Source organism: Astatotilapia calliptera, chromosome 4, assembly GCF_900246225.1.
Source record: "Astatotilapia calliptera chromosome 4, fAstCal1.2, whole genome shotgun sequence".
Taxonomy (NCBI): Eukaryota; Metazoa; Chordata; class Actinopteri; order Cichliformes; family Cichlidae; genus Astatotilapia; species Astatotilapia calliptera.
Window position 1 is genome coordinate 30,464,622 of NC_039305.1, and position 21,701 is coordinate 30,486,322.

General features: G+C 38.0%; 1 protein-coding gene across 1 annotated transcript; it reads left to right on the forward strand.

The window, feature by feature from the left end:
• The first annotated feature begins 5,346 nt into the window (after positions 1 to 5,346).
• Positions 5,347 to 17,728, forward strand: LOC113021410 (homeobox protein Dlx4a-like). The gene is made up of 3 exons (XM_026166055.1): positions 5,347 to 6,201; positions 9,070 to 9,266; positions 16,527 to 17,728. Exons 1-3 carry the CDS (start codon positions 5,865 to 5,867, stop codon positions 16,767 to 16,769), a joined length of 777 nt encoding a protein of 258 aa, XP_026021840.1. The 5' UTR covers positions 5,347 to 5,864; the 3' UTR covers positions 16,770 to 17,728.
• Positions 17,729 to 21,701: the final 3,973 nt, after the last annotated feature.

A 21,701-nucleotide genomic window follows, 5' to 3' on the forward strand; every position in this document is an offset into this window, starting at 1 on the left:
TAAAAATGTAACTCTGAATTAGTCTGGTGGATGTTAAGAAAACAAATAATTTTGCAAAGACTCAAAGAAATAAAACTTAAAGGAGAGAAGGATATTTTTAAACTGGTGAAGTCTATGCCTTAAGCAGGAAATAGGGGGGCATGAGAAATATGCTGAGCCATTTCTGCCATTGAATCTCTGGTTTCTTCATTGAAACAGTGACATGGTAGTAAGATGTCATCTTAAACCAACTTAATGGGGACAGCCAGTGTGTAATGAAACAAACTTGGTTCTAGCTGTTTCTACATTTCTACTTCTCAGCCACTACAGCACATCAAACTATGCCAGCAGCACACAATGGCATTTGTGTAACATTTTTGGCACATCTGTTTTGCAGTTGAAAAAATATGAGATTTGGCTAAATATATAAATATATTAATAATGTGCTTGAACTGAAATAAGCTTAGTCTTTTTTAAAAGCCACTCTTCATAAAAACACAATCCATGCCACTTGTATCTTTGCACTGTCCTTGTATACACTTAATAGGAAGCACATAGTTAGTCTTGGTTCTTATCTAAGCATTCGATTCAATGTAATTTTATTTATACTGCGTCAAATCATCACAACAGTCGCCTCAAGGTGATGTAGACCCTATAAGCAGCAAGAAGACTGTACTGCCTAGTGACTGACAACCTTATTTTGAAAAGAAAAATACTTCCAGCACTGGGCTACACTCATGTAAACATCTTTTACATGAGTTTTAACCCAACATTTCAAACTAGATCATCATTTGTGCTGTGCCTCTAGCTTTTCTACAACTTGTCTGTCACATAGCCATATTTCAACAACAGATGTACCTCGATCAGGGGCATTTTAGAAGAAGAAGAATTGAATTGAATTGAATTGAATTGAATTGAATTGAATTGAATTGAATTGAATTGAATTGAATGATGTGGTGTGCTTTGGGATGTTTGACCTCTCTTGGATAATGCCAAAAGCCTTACAGTATTATAGCAGCTGCTGGAGACCATACCACAATTACAATGAAAGTGAACGGACGACTGGAACTACAAATGAATAGTAATGTTAGTCCAGGGAAAACAGAATGATTAACTTCATGAGGAAAGTGTATGGAAATTTTTGGTTTGAAATTTTGCTGCCCACAAGTGGCTACAACTGATTACTCACACAGGAAGAAAGCCATGTGTTTGTTCCACCCCACCCTTTATATTCCAGTGGTGATTTTGTTGCTGATTTTAGTCTCTCAACAGAAGTATTAGTATTGTGAATCTGAAAACACTCACAGACTGTCATAAGCAATCAGTTTTTGTATTTCGATGTGAAGATGTGCTGTAGTAAAATAGTGTCAGTTTATCTCACTCATCTTGATTTTCTTTCTCCCTGAAGGGGTAAACTGACCTGCTCATGTCCCCACAAGCTGCCTCATTTGAGTCTCTGTCTGTCTGGCGGACAGCAACTCATCTCTCCCTGACAATCGATGACAAATTACCTTCCTTCAGGCCAGCAAATCCATGTGGGTGCTTGAAAGCTGTTATCGGTCTGTCTTATTTGTTGAATAAAAGGTGCAGGCAGAGTAGATCAGTTATAATTCATCTCACATCTACTTCATAGTATACAGTGTGGCCAGAATAAAGCATAGCTCAATTTTGGGTTACATGATAAAATTTTCATTAGACTTCCACTGAAATCAACTAGATGACTAAAAGAACTTTTATCTTTCAGACTTGCACAACTGACTTTAAAGGATAACTGCACCTCTATCCAGTCCTGGCAACTCATTACCTTTCCTTTGAGTCTGCATTACAAAGAAAAAAGAAGAAGAAGAAAGAAAGAAAATTTGACGACTTAGCAAGACTGTACGACTAAATAACAGCATTGACACAGCGAAGGTGGGTGTGCCTGGTGCTCGGAGAGGTGAAATCAGGGAAGGGAGGAATGTTGGCTGTAGATGAAAGCTGGAGCACAGGCTGGGATGTGTAATAAGTCTCCACATATCAGCCTGTTGGTATAATAAGCCGGATCCTAGAGGCAGTAGAAGAGAAAAGAGAAAGATACATGCCAAGACATCTCTCAGTTGGATGCATTCTCTCCTCCTCCTCTTTACTGTCTTTCTGTATTTGTCTGCAGTACCTTCAAATTATTGCGTTTTCCAGCTGGCACGGCAAAGGCTATATTGTCAAAACAGTACAGTTTCATTCTAATGGGAGCTTTTCAACAACATTATTTGATATTTGTTGGTTCATGTTTCACATTCAATTCAGCCAACTTTATTGGTATCACAAAAAACTTCCAATAAAAGAAAATGAATTCAATTGTTTTTATCGGTATCGTTCTAATTCTCTAGTTCTTTAACTGTTAAGTGTTACGTCAGAGAATCAGTGTCAGTAAATCTACTGTATTAAACAAGATATTCTAGCATTTTAAACTCCATAGAAGGACCTAAGTTTTATCAGCCAGCTGAAGTATATTTTAGCAAGGAAAATGTCATGTGCCCATGATTGTTATTAGTCCTTTATTTATCCAGGTAAAAAATCTCATTTTCAAGAGAGACCTGGCAGATGTACTACACTGTTGTGTTTACTGCAGTAGCTGCTCGAGGTGAAGCTCGTTTTTGCAACTTATACTTATTATATTTTAAGGCTACTTACAAAGAAATCTAAATATTGTTATCTTAGAACAGATATATTTGATTAGATTTGTTTTATTAATATTTGTATTGGCATTCAAATAAAAAAGACACATTAAAACATTGCTTATACCAAATGAATCATCTTGTTCTGATCCTGTTTTTTTGTTTTGTTTTGTTTAATTATCTTGAGACATTTATGTTGATATCTCCCTAAATACACAAAGGTGTAAAGCACACAAAAAGGCAGATGAGTCGACATTTGGAGGAAGGCAAGTCACAGCCAAAGTATAAACCTGGAGCCTTGACTTCAAGTCAACTTTTACGGTTCACTTTACTGTCGCTTTCTCTTAATTTTGATTAAAGTTGGGAAAACGATCAGGTAAAATATGTGTTTTGTGATGTTAACACATTAGAAAGCTCCAGTTTCCAAGTTCAGTGTGTGCAACATCCTCACTGTGTAAAGCTGCCAGTACTAGCACACACTTTCACACGACTGTTAGGTGTCTAATAACTGCTTTAACAAATGGCCTTTGTTTTTCAGACTGATGGAGACGTATCTGAAAGTTTGCCATTGTCAGCATATTGATCAGCCTGTTACAGTAACAGTCAATATTTCAACCTGACTTAAAGGTTCAGATAACGACCTATATTTTTGCCAATAATATGTTGGTTGTCTTGGAGACAGAGGCTTTGGGAGGGCAAAATGAAAGTATACACAGGCGGTAACCCAGTAAATTTACTTAACATACATTAATTCTTTACTTGAGTATTTTAATTTTATGCTACTTTTTAGTCTATATTAAATTCAGTAGGAAATGTTTTACATTTTACTTCATTTTACAGTATTTATGTGACACCTGTAGAAACCCATTCCTTTAGAAAAGTGTTGGACTTTTGAAAAACCATTTTCTTTATTCAGCTCACCAATAATAATATTTTTACACAATGTTTCAAATGTTGAGCCTCAGATGTTGCGAAACATCTACTTCTCATATATGAGTGCTGTAAAATATCCAAGTACTTCCTCTGGAATCATTTAATATGGCCTAACTCCAAACTCAAAGAGAGTAGTGGGGCCGCATCAAAAATGAAATGTTTATAATACACATATGAATGTACTGTAAGTAATCTGTGCAACTGAGATCATCTGAAAACATTTGTTCCTGCTCCACCTCCTGAGTGTCAAAATAGAGACACAACACACAATAAATAGTTTGATGATTTCAAAATGATTATTTAAATTTAACTTTTCAGTAAAGCTGGGATTAGCGCAAAGTCAAAATGTTTAGAACCCCAATAAAGACCATTGTTCTCCTGTAATGTCCCTGCCCTATAAACCTGCCTTTACAAATAAGAAGCGCTCCAAATGACCTGAGTAATCAGCTACTTAAAATACCTTAGCTGACACATCACTGTTATTACCAGTACTGTCATCACTGACACTTCGTGGGCTTCCTTTCATTTCTGCATCATAAGAGAATGTAATCAATACAGTGATGATTCTCAATATATCAGTAAATTTCATTCAAACCTAAAAGCATGTTGTATCAGAGCTTGCAAACAGCTGGAATTTGTGATTATACGTCATGATACAGTAGTAGGTCTTAATTTCCATTATTACCCTTAATTCCCCCTTTTTTAAAATTTGATCACAATCGAACGATCCTGCTGACTTTATCTCACGTCATTCTACTTTTTTCTTTTCGTTTAATTAGCAGCATGCCCACAGTCCGGGATTTCCACCGCAGATGAGCATAATGACCATGACTTCAGCGAAATTACAGTGTCCGAGCTTCTGCTCTGCCAAAATCACAAGTTTTGAGTTTCTCTGGAAGGGCAGTGTTTGTTATGATTGTCCTCCAGGTGTGGGGCCGCAGTCAGTGTGTGTGTGTGTGTGTGTGTGTGTGTGTGTGTGTGTGTGTGTGTGTGTGTGTGTGTGTGTGTCGTTTCTACATTAACGTTTTGCTTAAATGAAAATGAAAGAAATAGAGCAATAACTTGAGAACTTTTTTTTGCTCTGACAGTGTGTTTAATAAAAAATATTATAAAATAAAAACATTTAAAAACACCAACTTTTCGCCAGCATCTTATAAATATCAATCATCCTCATCCGCCTTATTTGGCTTTCTGGCAAACAGGAAGAATTTTATTTTGGGAAGGAGTTTAATGAGGCGATCTGTCTGCTGCTCTCAGAATTACTAATGACTTTAAAATAGGTTATGTATACATTTTATTGTTATTTCTGCCAGAGGGTTCGAACATCCTGTACAATAAATTCCTGTTAATACAATGTACTTTAAAAAGTTTAGCACCAATTCCGTTAAACACCAGAGGACATTTACGTCCTCGCAGATTAAAGAAGCGAATCGTTTTCACAGTAATAAATACACATCAACCCAAAAATAAGCTCGTCAGTCAGTATTAATAAAATGCCTTCGTTAAACTGTTGTGATCCAAGCAGTTGTTGACCTCATGAAAGGAAAATATGTCTGCAGTTTTTTATTTATTTATTTTTGTACATGTTGTCACACTTGCGGAAAAATGTTTTAATGGCCGTTCTTAACTTGAAGGCTTCTTTCGGCATTCTTAAGGCCCTCTCTCCGCCACAAGCTCCGGGAAGAGCCGGCTGCCCCGCCGCTGCCGGTTGTGATTTGTGTGACACGGTTAAGCCCTGCAGCCAATGAGCGCGCTGCTTGTGCCAAATGGAGGCAGAGAGGGGGTCAGAGCAGACGCGCAGTGCGCTCTCAGGTTCGGAACACTCTCCAGTTCTCTCCGCTGCCAGGAGTCTCTTTACAACAAACGGGGAATCGAGCGGGAACCTGGTTGTTTTGGCCCGAGAGTAGGAGGACGTCGAAGGATATTCGTAATTAAACCTGCTGCTTGGTTAAGAGTTCCTGTTTTGTTTTCTCTGTTCGCTGACTTCCCCTGTTGGTCTGCGTGTTTCCCTGCCATTCGTCCAGTCTTCTACTGTTGGACTTAATGCTTTTAAACACTGAGCGTGATGTTTGTGGAGCTTTCAGCTGGGATGTAGCGGAGGGCAGACCCACCTAAAGTCACTCCACGGGAATACAGAGACGCTTTGTTTTTAAAGAGCTGCTTCTTAAAGTCTTCTGTTTTCTTGTGGGGTGTTTTTCTTGTTTCTTTTTAAACCAGTTGCCTTATCATGACCCTCATCTGTAGGTCATAGCCGACCCGTCGTCCTCTCTCCCCTGCACATCGCTGCCCCTCTCCCCAATGATGACTATGAGCTCCATATCAGACACTTTAGTAACGTCCGATCCGTCCAAATCCGCGTTTTTGGAGTTCGGTGGACACAGCTACCCTGGACACCCTGGACATCAACAACCTTCGCCAGGCTTATCCCACAACCATTATCCGGTCCACGGACTGCACGCTGTCGGACCCTCGCAGCACGATGGGCCCTTCTCCTCCGGGGCTTCCTCTTACGGTCGCCCGCTGGGATACCCACCCTACCACAGTCCAGTGAGCGCGCATCACCCCGGTGCCTACCTGCCTTATCAGCACGGTGGTCACAGCGGCGCGCTCGGACACACCAGACTGGACGATGCGGGTAGGTTTACGCACAGAAATGAATAAATGTTTGCTCATTTCCTTGTTTCTACACTTTGGTCTTTAAATATGTTCGTGGGATTTTAGTTTAATTTATTTGTCAGTTTAAATGTGCTGAAAGATGCCATAAATAAATAAATCCGACAACAAGCTAAAATACATTATTGATAGTTCGATGTGTCATTTTTAATAGTAATTCAGTGTGAAATTAATCACAGAGGACATTAAAAGAATAAAACATGCAAAACTAATAAGGATAATCACAGCGGATGAACTCGGACCATTAAAATTCTTGAAGTGGGTCTACAGAAACATGAAAATAAGCCGCAGCGGAACGCAATAATTGGATCCACACACAGGTCGGCCACAGCGTTGTGTTTAGCGTATTTTGGGGTTGGCCGGGAGATGTGTTTAAGGCCTGCGCAGACTGTGTGACTCTCCGGCACAGGCCCTGTGGTGTCCCGCGCTCCCCACCAAAACCCAAAGCCTCATCCTCATGCTCCAAATATTAGCCGTCACGTTTCCCTCTGAGCAGACACCAAAGCCTGTGATCTGACTTATCACACTACCACAATAAACAGAATTAACTAAATACGAAATGGACGAAATTAAACGAAAATGTCATTTTAAACGAAAAAAAGTGTTTTATAGATTTGAGCTTTTTTTTTTCAAAGTGTAACAAAACTAAAATCCAACCCAAAGGGAAAAACCTGATACATTTACTTCATATTCTTATTTATGTCTTTGCTTCATTGACAAAGACGTGCAGTTATTTTGTGTAATATGACAGATTAAAGCTACGAAAAAAACAATAAACGCCAATAAAAATAAAACTCCACGTAAGATGAAAACGTCTCGTCAGAATTTGGCAGCAGGAGCAGTTAACAGATACTGGGACGATTACGACTGTTTCTTTTGTTTTAAATAATATCCCAGTGCAGATCACTTTTCTTTCACATTTTCACTTTTTAAAAAAAAAAATTGCTCTTAATTTTATATTTTTATTTTCATCATTATTATTTAAAGAATTTACTATTACATAAAAAACACGTTCATTTAAACTAAATCTTTACATAGGATTATTTTTTTTGTCTATACTGAAAATGTCCTTGCCTCACATGCAGTATTTACGGTCATTTCAGCATATATTCAGCTTAAAATCTGGTGACTTATTTCACCAGTTTACAAAATATTGAGATGACAGGAACGCTGACAGAGACTCTCAGAGAGACAGAAAACAGCCGTCTTGTATTAGATACACATAAAAAAGGGCAGAAAAGCTTAAAAATGAAAATAAAATTCTGAAAAAGTACACAATGTTTTTATGTTTTCTCAAAAAGAAAAAAAAGTTCTCCATAAACATGACGCAGGTGAACATGACGCAGTACTTTCATCAGGTTTACTCGACTGGTTTTCTAAATAAATTCTGCTTCTGTAAATGCGCATCGACAGACGAACAGATGGATCAGCTCAAGGCCCATTTCACAATCCTTCACAGCAACTGCAGTTTATACATTTTTAAAGCAGATTTGGAATCAGTGGCAGGGAAAATGATCAGTTACAAAAACACAAATAAATACGACAGATTTTCATTGGTGCTCACCCAAAATCTGTCTTCTTGGACTTTTGCTGTTGGAGATTTACACCACGCTCTAACTCACCCAATACATACAAGTTAAACATCACTTTACACGTTAACTGTGTTGTACAAATCTTGGTCTGTGAGGGACTCTGCGGGGCTTGTTGACATGGAGTTCTTTTTGGACACTTTGGTCACCTTTATGAAATGTCCAGTTTCTTGGAACAAGGGTCACACCTTAAAAACATACATATACGTTTTATTATATATGGATATGTGAGCCAGATTGAGCTAATAAGTGTTTTACACACTAGCGCGTTTTCTTTCTAAAAGAAACCTTCCCCTGTCAGGTCGTTTCTAAGCACCCACTGTGCTTCTGTCCCCCGGTGTTGCTGCGCGTCAGCTCAGAGCGTAGCTCAGATACAGAATGCAAGCATCTTGTGGGGCCTTGGCTTTTCTACAACTGTTCTTTCCTGCCACTGCAAGCTGTGAGCTCATGTCATAACAAAGATCAGAGGGGGTGTACGTACGCACAATATAGCTTTCCTGAAAAAAATACACAAATACAAAAAACACAAAGAAAAGCTGAGCTGCTTTGATGTCTGGATAACTGTAAGTCAACATGGTTTGAAAAGGACCACCACTCACTATCATTGCACATGTCATAGTTGTGACGCTACCTGATCTTTAATCATTACATAATATCACTGGGTAAAAATGAGCTGCTGTGGGTTGATTTACTGTAGCTGTAGTAGTTTTAGCCAGTATCAGCGGGTTATTTTCCTCCAGTGTTACTTCAGGTTCCTGGATTTTTCTAGCCTTGAGTACTGGGTGAAGTTAACTACTGCTTCTGCGCTATATCCATTTTTAACAGCACCATCCAATTTTAGAGGGGAGCTTATTATTAATTGTTGTTAGTATTTTGAATCCAAAATCTTTGAATGCCAATTTTTTAATCAACACATGTAGAGATTTCTTTTTTTATCTTTGAATTGTAGATGTTGGGACAGTTTTCACAAAATACTTTTCAGTGTTATTTATACTTTTTGTACAATTTCTAATATAATAAATGGTTAAAAAAGAATTTATGTCAAAAACATTATAGTATAAACCACTTTTTTTGTCCAACATCAATTTTCAGTGTTCACACATGAATATTTTATATCTCGTAATCATTTAAATGTTAAAATGATTTTCTACAGTCTTTTTGTGACATAGAAGAGCCCAGCTTGAAATCCCACTGTTAACATTTTTCTGAACACCGTCCTTCTGTCCTCCCTTCTAACGCAGAGCATGAGAAGCCCACAGCGGTGATAGAAAATGGAGAAGTGAGGCTCAATGGAAAAGGGAAAAAGATCAGGAAGCCTCGGACCATCTACTCCAGCCTGCAGCTACAGGCTCTCAACCAGCGCTTCCAGCAAACCCAGTACCTCGCCTTGCCCGAGAGGGCCGACCTGGCCGCCAAACTGGGCCTCACGCAGACACAGGTTGGTATGAGCTATTCACACATGGACAAAGCATGCACAATAAAGCAGTGTAGACGGTCCCTAAATTTGAACATTCGTAATATGTTAGGCATTAAAATGTGAGCAGGATGGAATGACACTTTTAGGAATATAATTAACCTGTCTAAGGTAAAAACATTATTGCCTATGATGTGAAGATTTGAAAACATTTCCAGTGCGAAGTGACTCTAATAGAGGGTGTGAGTTGCAATTTCACCCTATTTTCCAAAGTATGCATGACACAAAATTAGAGCTACTTCTTAACCGAGCTCAATCACACCTCTGATTGTTTTCTTTGTTCTCTGCTAAGCCCAAACAAGACGAGCGCTGGTACATTCATGCCGACTGATGCCAACATTCCTTCATCTGTGAATTAGACATTGATGTAGCCAAACATAAGTGCAATATGGCATAAACTCTGTCATGAAATCTTCAAATGCATGAGATGGGAGAAAACATTTGAAAATGCAGAGCAGTGTGCTGGAAACCGTTTGCGCAGATTTGTCTCCACGTGTCACCAGAACAGGTTCAAAATTGGTTCACTGGGACTTTCTGCCTGTTTTGCATCTCTTTGAAATGTGTGTGCGCACTCATACACATGTGGAGACACCAGCAAACGAATCCCAACAGCTGCTGTTTTGTCTGTGAAGCTGCATCGTGTTGTTGTGGCGTCTAGGTAAAAATGATTTAATTGGATATTTTAACATTTATTTATAATTCACATTTTTTATAAATGTCCATAAAGGTTGAACCACGTTAGCCAGCAGCAATCCAGCTTTTATCCAGTCAACAACACTTCGATATCTGCTGTTCTGAATCTTTACGTTACAGATCAAATCCCCCGATCCTCAGTTTTATCATAGCGTTAGAAAAACAGGCAAATGTGTGAATGAAGGTGCATTTTCTTCAAAATACGAAATGTAGTAACTTACACATTTTGCAAAATACATGGACTGCTTTAGAAATAGGAGCCCTAATTATATATTCAATACAAAAATATTTTATGTACAGTTGGAATCCACAAAGAAACGTGTAGTTGGTTGTAATGATTCGTGTATAGGCTGATTATTTCACCTAACATCATGCACTGCTTTGAGTATTATGACTGGACCCCATGAAACTAATTGTGGGGAATGGAGCATGCTTGTGTAGTACAATGTGGAACACATTGCTAATGATTAAAGGTAGATTTTGTAGTATTTATTTAACAAATACAAAAAATGTAGCACTATATACATTTGGCACTGACCATTTTAGGATCAAATATATCTTATTTTAATTATTTACTTTTTTGGGGGGGGAGGGTAGATTCACATTTCTTTATAAGGCATATGTTTTTTGTGAGACTCAACTTTATGGGACAAGTGATAAAAAACAAAGTGTGACACCTGGTTGGTCTCGTTATGAGACATAATGAACATTTTTAAAACTTACCAATGCAAATGACATAATCGTAACAGAACTAATGAAGAAAACACACTCATAGACCAGAGAGATGCTTTCCATTCCAGCGTGTTTTCTTTGAATAAATCCTTTTTAATGATACTGAAAAACTGTTGTGTTTTTCATTGGGGCTCATCAGCCATAAATCTCTATATCTGTGTAACTGACAAAGAAAAACAGTGGAACGTGTTTTACTAACTGCTTTATTTTGTCAGTGTCTGTGTTTACTACTGGGCCTGCTTAAATTAGCAATGTGCTCATTTAAGCTGATTGCTGATTCTGATTTGCTTTGTCGGGCAGTTTTCCTGATATTGTTCAACACAAAACTTCATTTGAGAGGTGCCAAGAAGTCACGAGGTAGTGACGCTGGAAAATCCAGATTACTGACAAATTTTATGTTGATATTTAGCTCCAGTGATCCACTGCTGTCAGCTAGTGTAATACTGACTCAGTGCAAGAGAAGGCTGTAAGAGGCATGGCTGTGTCGTCTCTTTTGTTGCACCTCTATTGCCAACTTAATGTAATTCATTCATCAATTCAAAATAAAGTAATAATAACTTTGTTTATAATTTCATATAATTGATACAATTAAAACTTAGTTTAACACTGTGATGTCCAAACGCTTGTTAAAGTGCTTGAACTAGTGATGTATTATTTGAGTTGAGCTAGTGTTTTTGCCATCATGGTAGCTCATGGTAGGATGTATTTACTACCAAATTCATCTGCACTAAGCAAACTGACTTACCAAGAGGAGAGTCAGTCATTGTCTGTAGTTTCTTAAATATGATAAATAAGTTGGTTTCAGCTATTTTCTAGTTAATGAAAACTGAAAAAGTGGAAGTTTCACATAAGCACAGCCAACAACGACAGAGTCTGACAGTGATATTATTAAACATTTTGTTTCTCTTGGGAAAACCAGTGCAGAGCTGGAAAACAGGAAGTATTGTCCCTGTGAGTAACTGGTACATGTAGACTGTAGACAAAGTGGCCAACTCTGTCAGTCAGCAGAGTCGTTGTTATTTATGGATAACAGGAATCTATAACAACAAATTATAGCAGTGCCTTACTTCCATGGGCTTATGACACTGTAGGCTCTGTGTAGAATAATCACAGATACATTGCGCCTGTCCAAAAGGTGAAGAATAAAGGTTTGAATAGACAGCAGGTGTCCGACTGGGGAAACATTAGATGACACTGTTTTGGAATATTTGAAATACGATCCATGCTCGCCTGCATGTGTGTGCACACTCAGCAACCATCAGCATTTGATCATCAGCTGAATTGTCCTAATCCCATATGAATTAACTGCAGCAGCTATGTTTACACTAGAAGTAAGAGATGATCCATTCATTTGTCTTCATCTTTTGTAGTGGTATAGTGGTTTGCTTTTTTATTGTGGTCTGCTACAAGTCATACTCACATGTATGCTCATTGAGAAGCACCATTTTTGAACTCGCTCCTTGTTCTTCAAGGTGTTTTGGATCAAAGGCAGTCAGTTTGTACGGATCAACACAGTATGATTCAGCTGATTGTGGAGTACAATGAGAGCACATGTGATGGTAGTTTGAGGAATGGCAGCACATTTGTATGTTGGATTGTGATGTTTAGCGTGTGGGAGTCTTATTTCTTTGAGTTCCCATTTCAGAAACACGGCACAAAGTTACTGAAGTTACTTTTATTAGTATCACATACCATTTGTTACATTTGTTGCATTTCTGTAGGCTAGGTACAAAATAACTCACTACTTTTTGTCCTTTTATCTGGATTTTTTAAATGTCCAGTTCCTGATGTGTAAATGTTTCCATTATAACACACTCAGAAATTCCACAATAGAACGAAAAAAGCAGCATTCGTTAAATACACCCTATGCACAACGCCACATGTTGAAGATGATGGTGCCTTTTGTGAAATGTTCATATCCAGCTTACAGTTGATAGTACAGTTGGTGTACACAGTACAGTTGATGTGGTGATGTGGTTGGGGAAAAATGTTGCACTTAAGCGTTGTTGAACTTCAGCATCTTGTATACACAGCCCACTATTTTCAGGGGATCAAAAGTATTTGGGCAAGACACTCATAAATAAAAAGGTTTACTGCCTTCAGCTTTGACACAGTCTTCCGCTTCTTTAATCAAGAGTTGCCTTGCCTGTACGTTTCAACCTTGATTTTTATTTTTCATCCAATTCTTGGTTCTATTAGCAAATTTAACTTTAATTTTTCGGAATGTGGCAACAGTAATGGAAACGGGTCCAACTAGCCAGTAAATAGACAGATGGGAACAAATATATTAAACAAACCAAGAGATTAACTAGATTAGGTACAATGTTTTAACACTCTGAGGTCAAAGTCATCCTCAGTGTTAACCCAAACCCAAGCCCTATATTTTTAGGGAGGAAAAAAATGACTTTTCTGGAAAAGAGTGAAGAGCTTTTGCTGTGTCAGTTAGAATAATTGTCTTTGTTTCCCCTTGTACTTATATGTCAGATCATGTCATGCACGAACTACGATACACTGAAAAATTATCTGAATCAGGAACTGAGGATGAATATTGGCTTATATTAATAATGTATATTATTAATGTACTGGTCATGTAGAACTAAAACCCTGCGATCCTTGAAATTTTATTATTTTCTTTCATTTTCTCTAATAAATACTTTCTATTTTGTTTACTTTCCACTCCTTTTTCTTGGTCAAATGATTTTGAAACATAAAAACCTCTGATGTTTTAGGCTAGGCTAACCAGTATTGCTGTAAATATAGAGAATTGCAGGTAAAATATGTGCAGTAATTTTAAACAAAAAGCAACTTTTTATATTTTTAGGCTTCTTTACGACATAATTAATAGAAGACACAGAACAAGTCCTACTGAAACCCACAGTCAGCTGCATCTAGCCTGTGTGCTTATATGTGTTGGCCCGCTGCGTCTGCTGTGCATTCCTCACGTACACGGGTGCGCTTTTCTGATCACGGGCACACTCATGGAAAACATACGTAGTTTATGTGCACGCATTCACCCACGGCCACGTAAATGCACGCGCACACACACACTCGCACACACTTGAAGATAGCGATCATGCCATTAGGCTGCCAGCCAGCGACTGACCACTTTCCATCGAAAAATAATGTTCCCAACGCAGCTGAGAAATGGCACGTAGCACTGTTCTAAAGTTTTTCCTCGAAACGTTCCCTATCTCTGTCCATCTCTCTCACACACACATACACGCCATCTATACAACTTCCAAATGGAAGACATCTGGACAAAAAAAACTTTTTTGACAAGGACTTTAGTATATGCAGACATTTAAGTTTGTTAATTTTCACACACACTCTGTGTCCCTCAGTGGTCTTTTGCCTGCCTTTCAGCCACCGTCTTCCCTTAAAGTCAGAGTCATTAGCCACACACTCAGAAAACTGTCAGCTCCGTGTTGCTGCTGGAATATGAAACCAATAATTACAGATGACATGCTCTCACTGAGGATGCTGTTGATTGACTCCTGGCCTCTAAAGCTACACTCCAATCCTTCAGGTTTTCATCCACAGTGTAATACTGCAGGGGATTATTATATAGTATTCAATGCAGTGTGTGACTATCACTTTTTATATTAAGATTAATATTATATTAATTTAATAATTGAACTTTAATATGATTTAAAACCTTCCTAAATGTTGCAGCTTGAAGAATTCAAAGTGGATAATTTACAATTTAATTAGTTTTAATTTCTGAAAAGCAGCATTATCGCCTTTAATTTTCATATATTATATCGTATATTTATGGAGTCTATGCTTTTCACAGCTGGTGACTGGCGTCAGTGGATATATTGGAACAATAGAGTTTAAATTAAATGTCAAATTTCACTCGGCATGATTTCTGGCTGTTTCAGTTCAAAAGCTGGGTGTGAAAGCTGCACATTTTGGGATTACTGGGAAAGGGATAATTTTTTCCACATATTCCAAATCAATTACAGCACTCTGAAATTAGAATTTTTATAGATTAAAATATCTTCCATAAAACCACTTCACAACAGTCTTCATAAATACCCATAAACTCCCCGGGTAATAATTCCTAGGACTGGAGAAGAAAACACTTTCAGGGCCAAGAGTGTTTTCTTTTCTTTTGCTCACTCTTTTATATTTCTTCTCCTTTGTTGCTAGCCAGAACTGTGCTATGGGCGCAGGTTTTTTCCCCTTTACAGCACAGTTAAAACCCATTTCAGACAAAAGTATCCTTCACTGCCTCTGTACAATTATACATGATTCACTCGTTCCCGCTAAGCTGACAGGTTGGCCGACAGGCATATTTGCGTAATTTGATGCTCAATTTGCAAGCATGCTGGAAACAAAGAAATGCCAATTATATTAACAACGTAACTAAATCATCTGTAACCACTGATAAATGATTGAAGTGATATTCATCTAAATACTTTGAGATATTTTATATATATGATGCCTGTAGTCACATATTAATATTTTTGTATGAACCTGCTGGCTAATATACTCACAGGATTGGGTAATATGCTGACCATCAGTTTCCATTGAACCCGTCGTTCTATAAGATGCAGGCGTTCCAATAAACAGCTTTATGTGTCACACCAAGATAGTTTTTAAAACCCTAAAGGAGCTGTATGCAGAGTAGTGTGGGTGTGACAGTGTGATTCAAGTACCTTATCATGTGCTGGTGTTTTTAGCTGTAGGAGCTAACTATAGTTTCCCTGTAATATTACTCCAAGCTTACTCTCTGTTAGTACCGCATTGAAGTATAGGCACATCTTACGTGTGCTGCCTATTGTTGCCTGGTTTATGTAACCTTACACTGCCTTATTGTTTTGCTTTGTTTTTGCCTGCCGCAGGTATCACATTATCACCGCTACATCATTAGGTATCATTGCTAACATGTGCTAAACCTTTTAATGTTTCCAAAAACTAAAAACAGAAACAGTTGTGCAGAGAAAAACTGCTTCCTCGCTGAGTTCAACTTAAAGGAAGCACCTAAGCTAGCACCTAGATTTAAGGAGCCCAAAGCTAATGTTAATCTGCTCATGCACATCACTTACCTTTGGTCATCACAGCTGTTAGTGCTAGATAGCAATGACTTTATAATGATTCAGTTATCAGGTCATCTATATCGAAATCTTTTCTTCTTGTCAGTAACTGTGGTGAAGGAGGGTTCACTCAGGCTTAAGGATGATCGGATTAGATTTTACTGTGATCCACTGTTAGCAACACATTGAAGGAATTTCTTCAAATTTGGCAAAAAAAACCCTCCATTTGAACTCAAGGAAAAACTGATTAGTTTTGTGGTTAATGACAAAATTATAGGAGAGATTGTGACAACACCCACCTTGATTTTTAGGTGATTGTACAGTTCTTTTGGGCTGCTGGGTTGACGATGCTAATAAAGCACATATTATATGTGCCTTGGTAAAGACAGTTGTAAACTCCAACTTGACTTGTTGGTATTCGTATACAACCACAAGGGTGCAATGAGAGTTTAACCTGATTTGATTTTAGTTGTGAACAAAGTGTTTTTAGATGTATATTTATGGTTAAAGACTCACCCACTGTTGTGTTGGTTACTGATTTTTTAAATCAGTAACCAACACACGAGGAAGAAAAAAAGAGGACAAAATAAGAACACGGTGCTGCATAATTCTTTTAAATAAAATTATTTACTGAGCCCATGACCTTAAAATAAAACAGTCACTTTATGATAGTTTTGGTCTTTATCTTGTAATAAATCACTCAATCCAATCACAGCGTTTCCTGTATGACTCTTAACTCTTGTACTTTTTCTTTTTCTAGGTGAAAATATGGTTCCAAAATAAACGATCTAAATACAAGAAGATCATGAAGAATGGGCCCTGTGGACCTGAGGGAGAACACCTTGCCCCTCCACCACCAGCCTCCTCCTCGCCGTGTTCCTTGTGGGATATCAGCATGGCTGCCAAAGGTGCACCGGTGCACTCAGGAGGATATGTGAACAATTTTGGACACTGGTATCCCGGACACCAGCAGGAACCCATGCCAAGAACTCAGATGATGTGACAGACGGGGAGATGCGACGCTTCCGGGACAAATTGCGGAATTATTCCGGCAGGCTGAACTGAAGCTCTAAGAGACAAGGACATTTTTTAGAGTCTGAGCCACTCTGGAGGCAAAAATATAAGCAGCAGCTATGCAATAAAACTAAAGTGGACAGATATAGGGGAAACTGCTAAAATAGCTGTAAAATACACAATATTATAACAGAAAGAAATACTACAATCAGTACAATTTTCAGACGAGTTGAATTTACTATTAGCTGTTAGCGGTGTGTTGATGATGTCTGATAAGCCTTGGAATAAGGGATCGACAAAGTGGCTCAGGTCTCATTTGTAAAATATAACTAGCGAGATATGAATATTGATAAACTTCTCCGAGACTCAGCTATGAGGAGTGAATCATCAGATCTACCAGGCTGAGCAGTAAGTGTTCGGTACTTACACAAAGCCATAGCACTGTGTATACCTGTTTGAAGTATTTCACTGTCATGTTTTTGGTGTTTACTTTGCCAGTTGCCTAATATCAAACTGCGCGTATCCGACTCCAATTTAAAGCGAGACTGCATTTGTACTGGTGACCACGGGTCCAGGAAGTCTCAGTTACAGTATAAATATGGTAAATGTCAAATGTAGCTTTACAGTAGCAGTAGAACTCAGCTTTTCATTTGTATGAGGAGGAATTTAGCTTTAAATATATATTTTTTTAAAATAACCTTACCTAAGTTAAAAAAAAAAAGCCTAGTTCTGCCTCCAGAGCAGCTCTGCCTGCTAAGACATTTTGATAAAGCTACAAGTTAACACTATAACTCAAAGCTAATGCCACCACTGCTTCCGGACTTTTCCGGAGGCTTCTTTTTTTCTTTGCCTTTTATTTGGGTTTACACTCGGGCAGGTACATGTGTAAAAAGAGGGCGTCCTCATAAATATTTTTTAATGAACAGTTTGGTTTTTTAATGTTAAATACAGATCAAATTAAAACACAGATGAAAACAAACTTTCTTGTGATGCTGACATTTGTGTGTTTGTGTTCTGTGTAGGATCCAGTGCAAAAGGCAAATATAAAAAAGTACTAATAGCACTTATATAGTATATAGTGTCAGTATAAAGAGTCATTTTAGGGTGTTTCGTAAAAGCCTTTCATTTCTTTCTTTCTTTCTTTTTTTTTGGCTCACTGTTTTTTCATTTTTATAATCCACATAAGTGAAAAATTGACTAAATTAAAATAATTGGACTTCATGCTCCTCTCCATTCAACTCATTGTTCACTTCTTTCCTCAGAAAGCTTTAGTGGGATTGGGGTGTTTGGTGGAAAATAATAGGCTGATTTACATTTTTATGAACTTTTCATTTTATTTCACCAATGAATTACAAAGACCGTCTCCATAAGTTTCAACTTTAAATTCCAAACTTCTTTTTTTTCAACTCAACGACCTCTTAAAATCCCAAATTATCAGTTTGCCAATAGCAGATTTAGGTTAGCCTTTGTTATCTGAAATAAATCAAACCTATCGCTGATTTTGTTTATTTAACCTAAATCCGTAGGTGGATGTAATTTGTCTTTGCACCTTTGATAGAATATCGAATTCTGGCAACAGTAACTTGTTGCTAAAATAACACATCCCCTCCTCAGTTTAAGTTCTTTGTGCGTCCCTGTGGCCCAAAGCCATTTTCTTTAAAGTCGTAAATCAGAAGAAGCAAGTCACGTCTTTCACCCCTGCAAACATCTGGAAATGCAAAAAGAGTCGTCAAACATTGTCAATGATTTTATAAAATGACCACGTCAATTATAGGTAATTTAGGACACAGCTTGTTAAATAAAGCTTTCACTCTGACGCTGTAATTATCTGTAATTGTCAGTCAAGGGAATATCCTTCTGCCTCCAGCCCTCGAGGGAGAAGTCTAGGAAGTAGTGGATTGCATCAAACTGGATTACTGAGGCTTAATCCTTTCGCATCAAATTGATTTGCTGAACGGTTTTTGAAGATTTGCGTGAAAACATGAGTTTCATGTTTTCTTCGGACCAGAAAAAGCAAATCCCTACAGTGCCGTGATAAACTCCCTAATTTCTTAGTTTTTTTCCATATTTCTCAAACGTTTTAGATCATCAAATACATTTTAATGTTAGACAAGGTAAGATGAATAAATACAAAAGCAGTTTCATTTATGACGAGAAATAAACTATACAAACTTATCTGGCCCTGTGTGGAAAAACTTCCCTTCTCTGTTAAATTATTAATTAACTGAGATTAATAAAAAAAAATTGGAATGCTGAATTTAATTTCACTAGCCTCACTATTTACTGCCAGATATGCTAAATAAAGAAATCTCTTAAATAAAACCTGTCTGACAAAGGCTAAACTATTTCATAAAGCAACTCATCATTCCACGATCTAGAAGATGAAACCTAAGAACGACTGAGAAACAAAGTCTGCCAGTCATCTATCATTCTGGAAGGAGCTGGAAAGCTATTTCTAAGGCTTTTGGACTCCAGTAAACTATGGTCATTATGAACTATGGACAAAACTTGGAACAGTGCTGAACCTTCGCAGGAGTGGCCGGCCGACCAAAATAGTCCCAAGAGCGCATTGGTGATTCATCCAGGAGGTCACAAAAGAACCCAGAACAACATCTAAAGAACTGCAGGTCTCACTTATCCCAGTTAAGGTCTGTTTTCATGATTCTGCAATAAGAAAGAGACGGCAAAAATGGCACCCATGGGAGAGATCCAAGGAAACAACACTGCTGACCAAAGTCTTGATGATTCCCAAGACTTTGGGGCAAAATATTCCGTGGACTGATGAGAGAAAAGCTGCACTTACTGGAAAGCTTGAGTCCTGTTACATCTGCTGTAAAACACAGAATTTCATTAAAAAAAACATCATTGCAACAGTCAGCATGGTGGTGGTAGTGTGATGGTCTCGAGCTGCTTCGCTGCTTTAGTGCCTGGATGACTTTCCGTAATTGATGGAACTATGAATTCTGCTGTGTAGCAGAAACCCTGAAGAAAAATGTCCGACCATCAGTTTGTGCCCTGAAACTGAAGTGCACGCAGGTTATGCAGCAGGATATTGATCTGAAACAAACCAGTAAGTCCACCTCTGATTGGTTGTCAAAGTTGGGACTTAAATTAGATTGAGATGCTTTGATGTTATAACCTTAAACAGGCTGTTCATGATAAAAATAAAAAAAAACCAGTGTGGTTGAATTAAGAAAGAGAGGACCAAAATTCCTCCACAGAGATGTGACTCCTTGCCAGTTACCGCAAGCACTTGATTGCAGTTTTTGGCGCCAAGGATGTCACAAGCAGTTATTACATTTAAGGGGCAATTACTTTTTTTTTCATACAGTAAGGCCAGGTACGGTTTTATCCTTTCATAAATTAAATTATCACTTAAAAATGGTATTTTGTGTTTACTATCTTTTTATCTGTACATTATTTTTGTCAAATACTAAAAATGTTTTTGCAAACAATATGCAAAAAAACAAGAAGTCAGGAAGGGGCATTATAAGGTAGTACATTCCATTGTTGTAATATAGTAATTGGTGAAACTCAATCCAGTGCAAGTTTATTTACTGTATGAAATACCTGTTCACAACAACAATCCTCTCAACGGTTTTATAGTAAAGAGCCAACATTATTATAGTAGGAAAACTCCAATCAGCTCTCAGTCCTCTGTGATCACTTGGTGATGGTGGGAAAGAATAACTCCCTTTTATTAACAGGAAGACATGTCAGGAAGAGGCAACTACATCCACAAAGTATTCGCAGCGCTTCACTTCTTCCACATTTTGTCATGTTACAGCTTTATTGTAAAATGCATTACATTCAATTTTTACCTCAAAATTATACTCACATTATCCCATAATGACAGAGTAAAAACATAAATAAAAACGTTTGTGTCACGGTCCTGGGTCCCCTGACCCAGCGTTTTTAGTTCTTTGTGATTATTGTACTTGTGTGTGATTTATTCTATGGCTTCTAGTTTTGATCCCTTGCCCTTCATGTTTCTCTGTGCCCCCTCTGTTCTGTGTAATTGTGTGTCTTTGCATGTTTGAGTTTCTTGTTTTCTGTCACTCTGCATTGTGCATTATGTTCTCATGGTTGGTCTTTTGTTACTCCCTCTAGTCTAGTTTCTTGTGCTCCAAGCTGAGTATTTCCCTCTGTGTCTTTCGGTTCTTAGAGTCCTCTGCCTTATGGTTTATGTCTCTGTTTCTTAGTTGCTGTCTCCACTGTGTCAAGTTCGCGTCTCTGTGTGATCCTTCCTGTTTTACTTTGATGGTCCGTGTCTTATGTGAATGTGTCCTGCTTTGCTTGTCTCGTCAGTCCTGATTTCTCCCAGCTGTGCCCTCCTTCTGTGTCTCGTTCCCCTCGTTACTTCCCAGTGTATTTAAACCCTGTGTTTCTCTGAGTCAGTGTCGTGTCGTCCCTCATGCTGTGTGGATCTCCCTGTGTCTCTCTGTGGGTTAGTTTGCTTTGTATGACTTTGTCCTGCCAGCGAATAAAGCTGAGTTCTTTGTGTTTAACCCTCGTGCCTGAGCGCCTGCATTTTGGGTCCAACTCCTGCCTGCCGCACAGCGATTCATGACAGTTTGTGAACGTAAAATCATTTTCAAAGAACTTCATTATTCTTCTCTCTAGATTTTTAACAATATGACATTGTTTTTGTTTTTATTAATGACACACAATAACAATACTTTGCTTCTAAAACTAACAGTTATGCATTTATATAAGGTGAAAGTCCAGTTAAGCTGAATGCTGTGGTCTCTCACGGTGAGACCAGCGGCTTCAGAGGAAGATTGTTCTTCAGATTGACCGGTGTTTTAAACGTGATTTTATAAATAGTGTAGAGAAGAAAATTACTCGTTTCTTTTATCATGTAAACCAAAGATTCTGTTCAAATGACACATTAGCTGTGAAATTTAAAGTTGTGCCAAGG

Coding starts and splice junctions, on each gene's coding strand:
- LOC113021410 (XM_026166055.1), top strand. CDS start 5,865: ATGATGACTATGAGCTCCATATCAGACACTTTAGTAACGTCCGATCCG. Junction 6,202..9,069: donor CACCAGACTGGACGATGCGG/GTAGGTTTACGC, acceptor CTTCTAACGCAG/AGCATGAGAAGCCCACAGCG. Junction 9,267..16,526: donor TGGGCCTCACGCAGACACAG/GTTGGTATGAGC, acceptor TTCTTTTTCTAG/GTGAAAATATGGTTCCAAAA.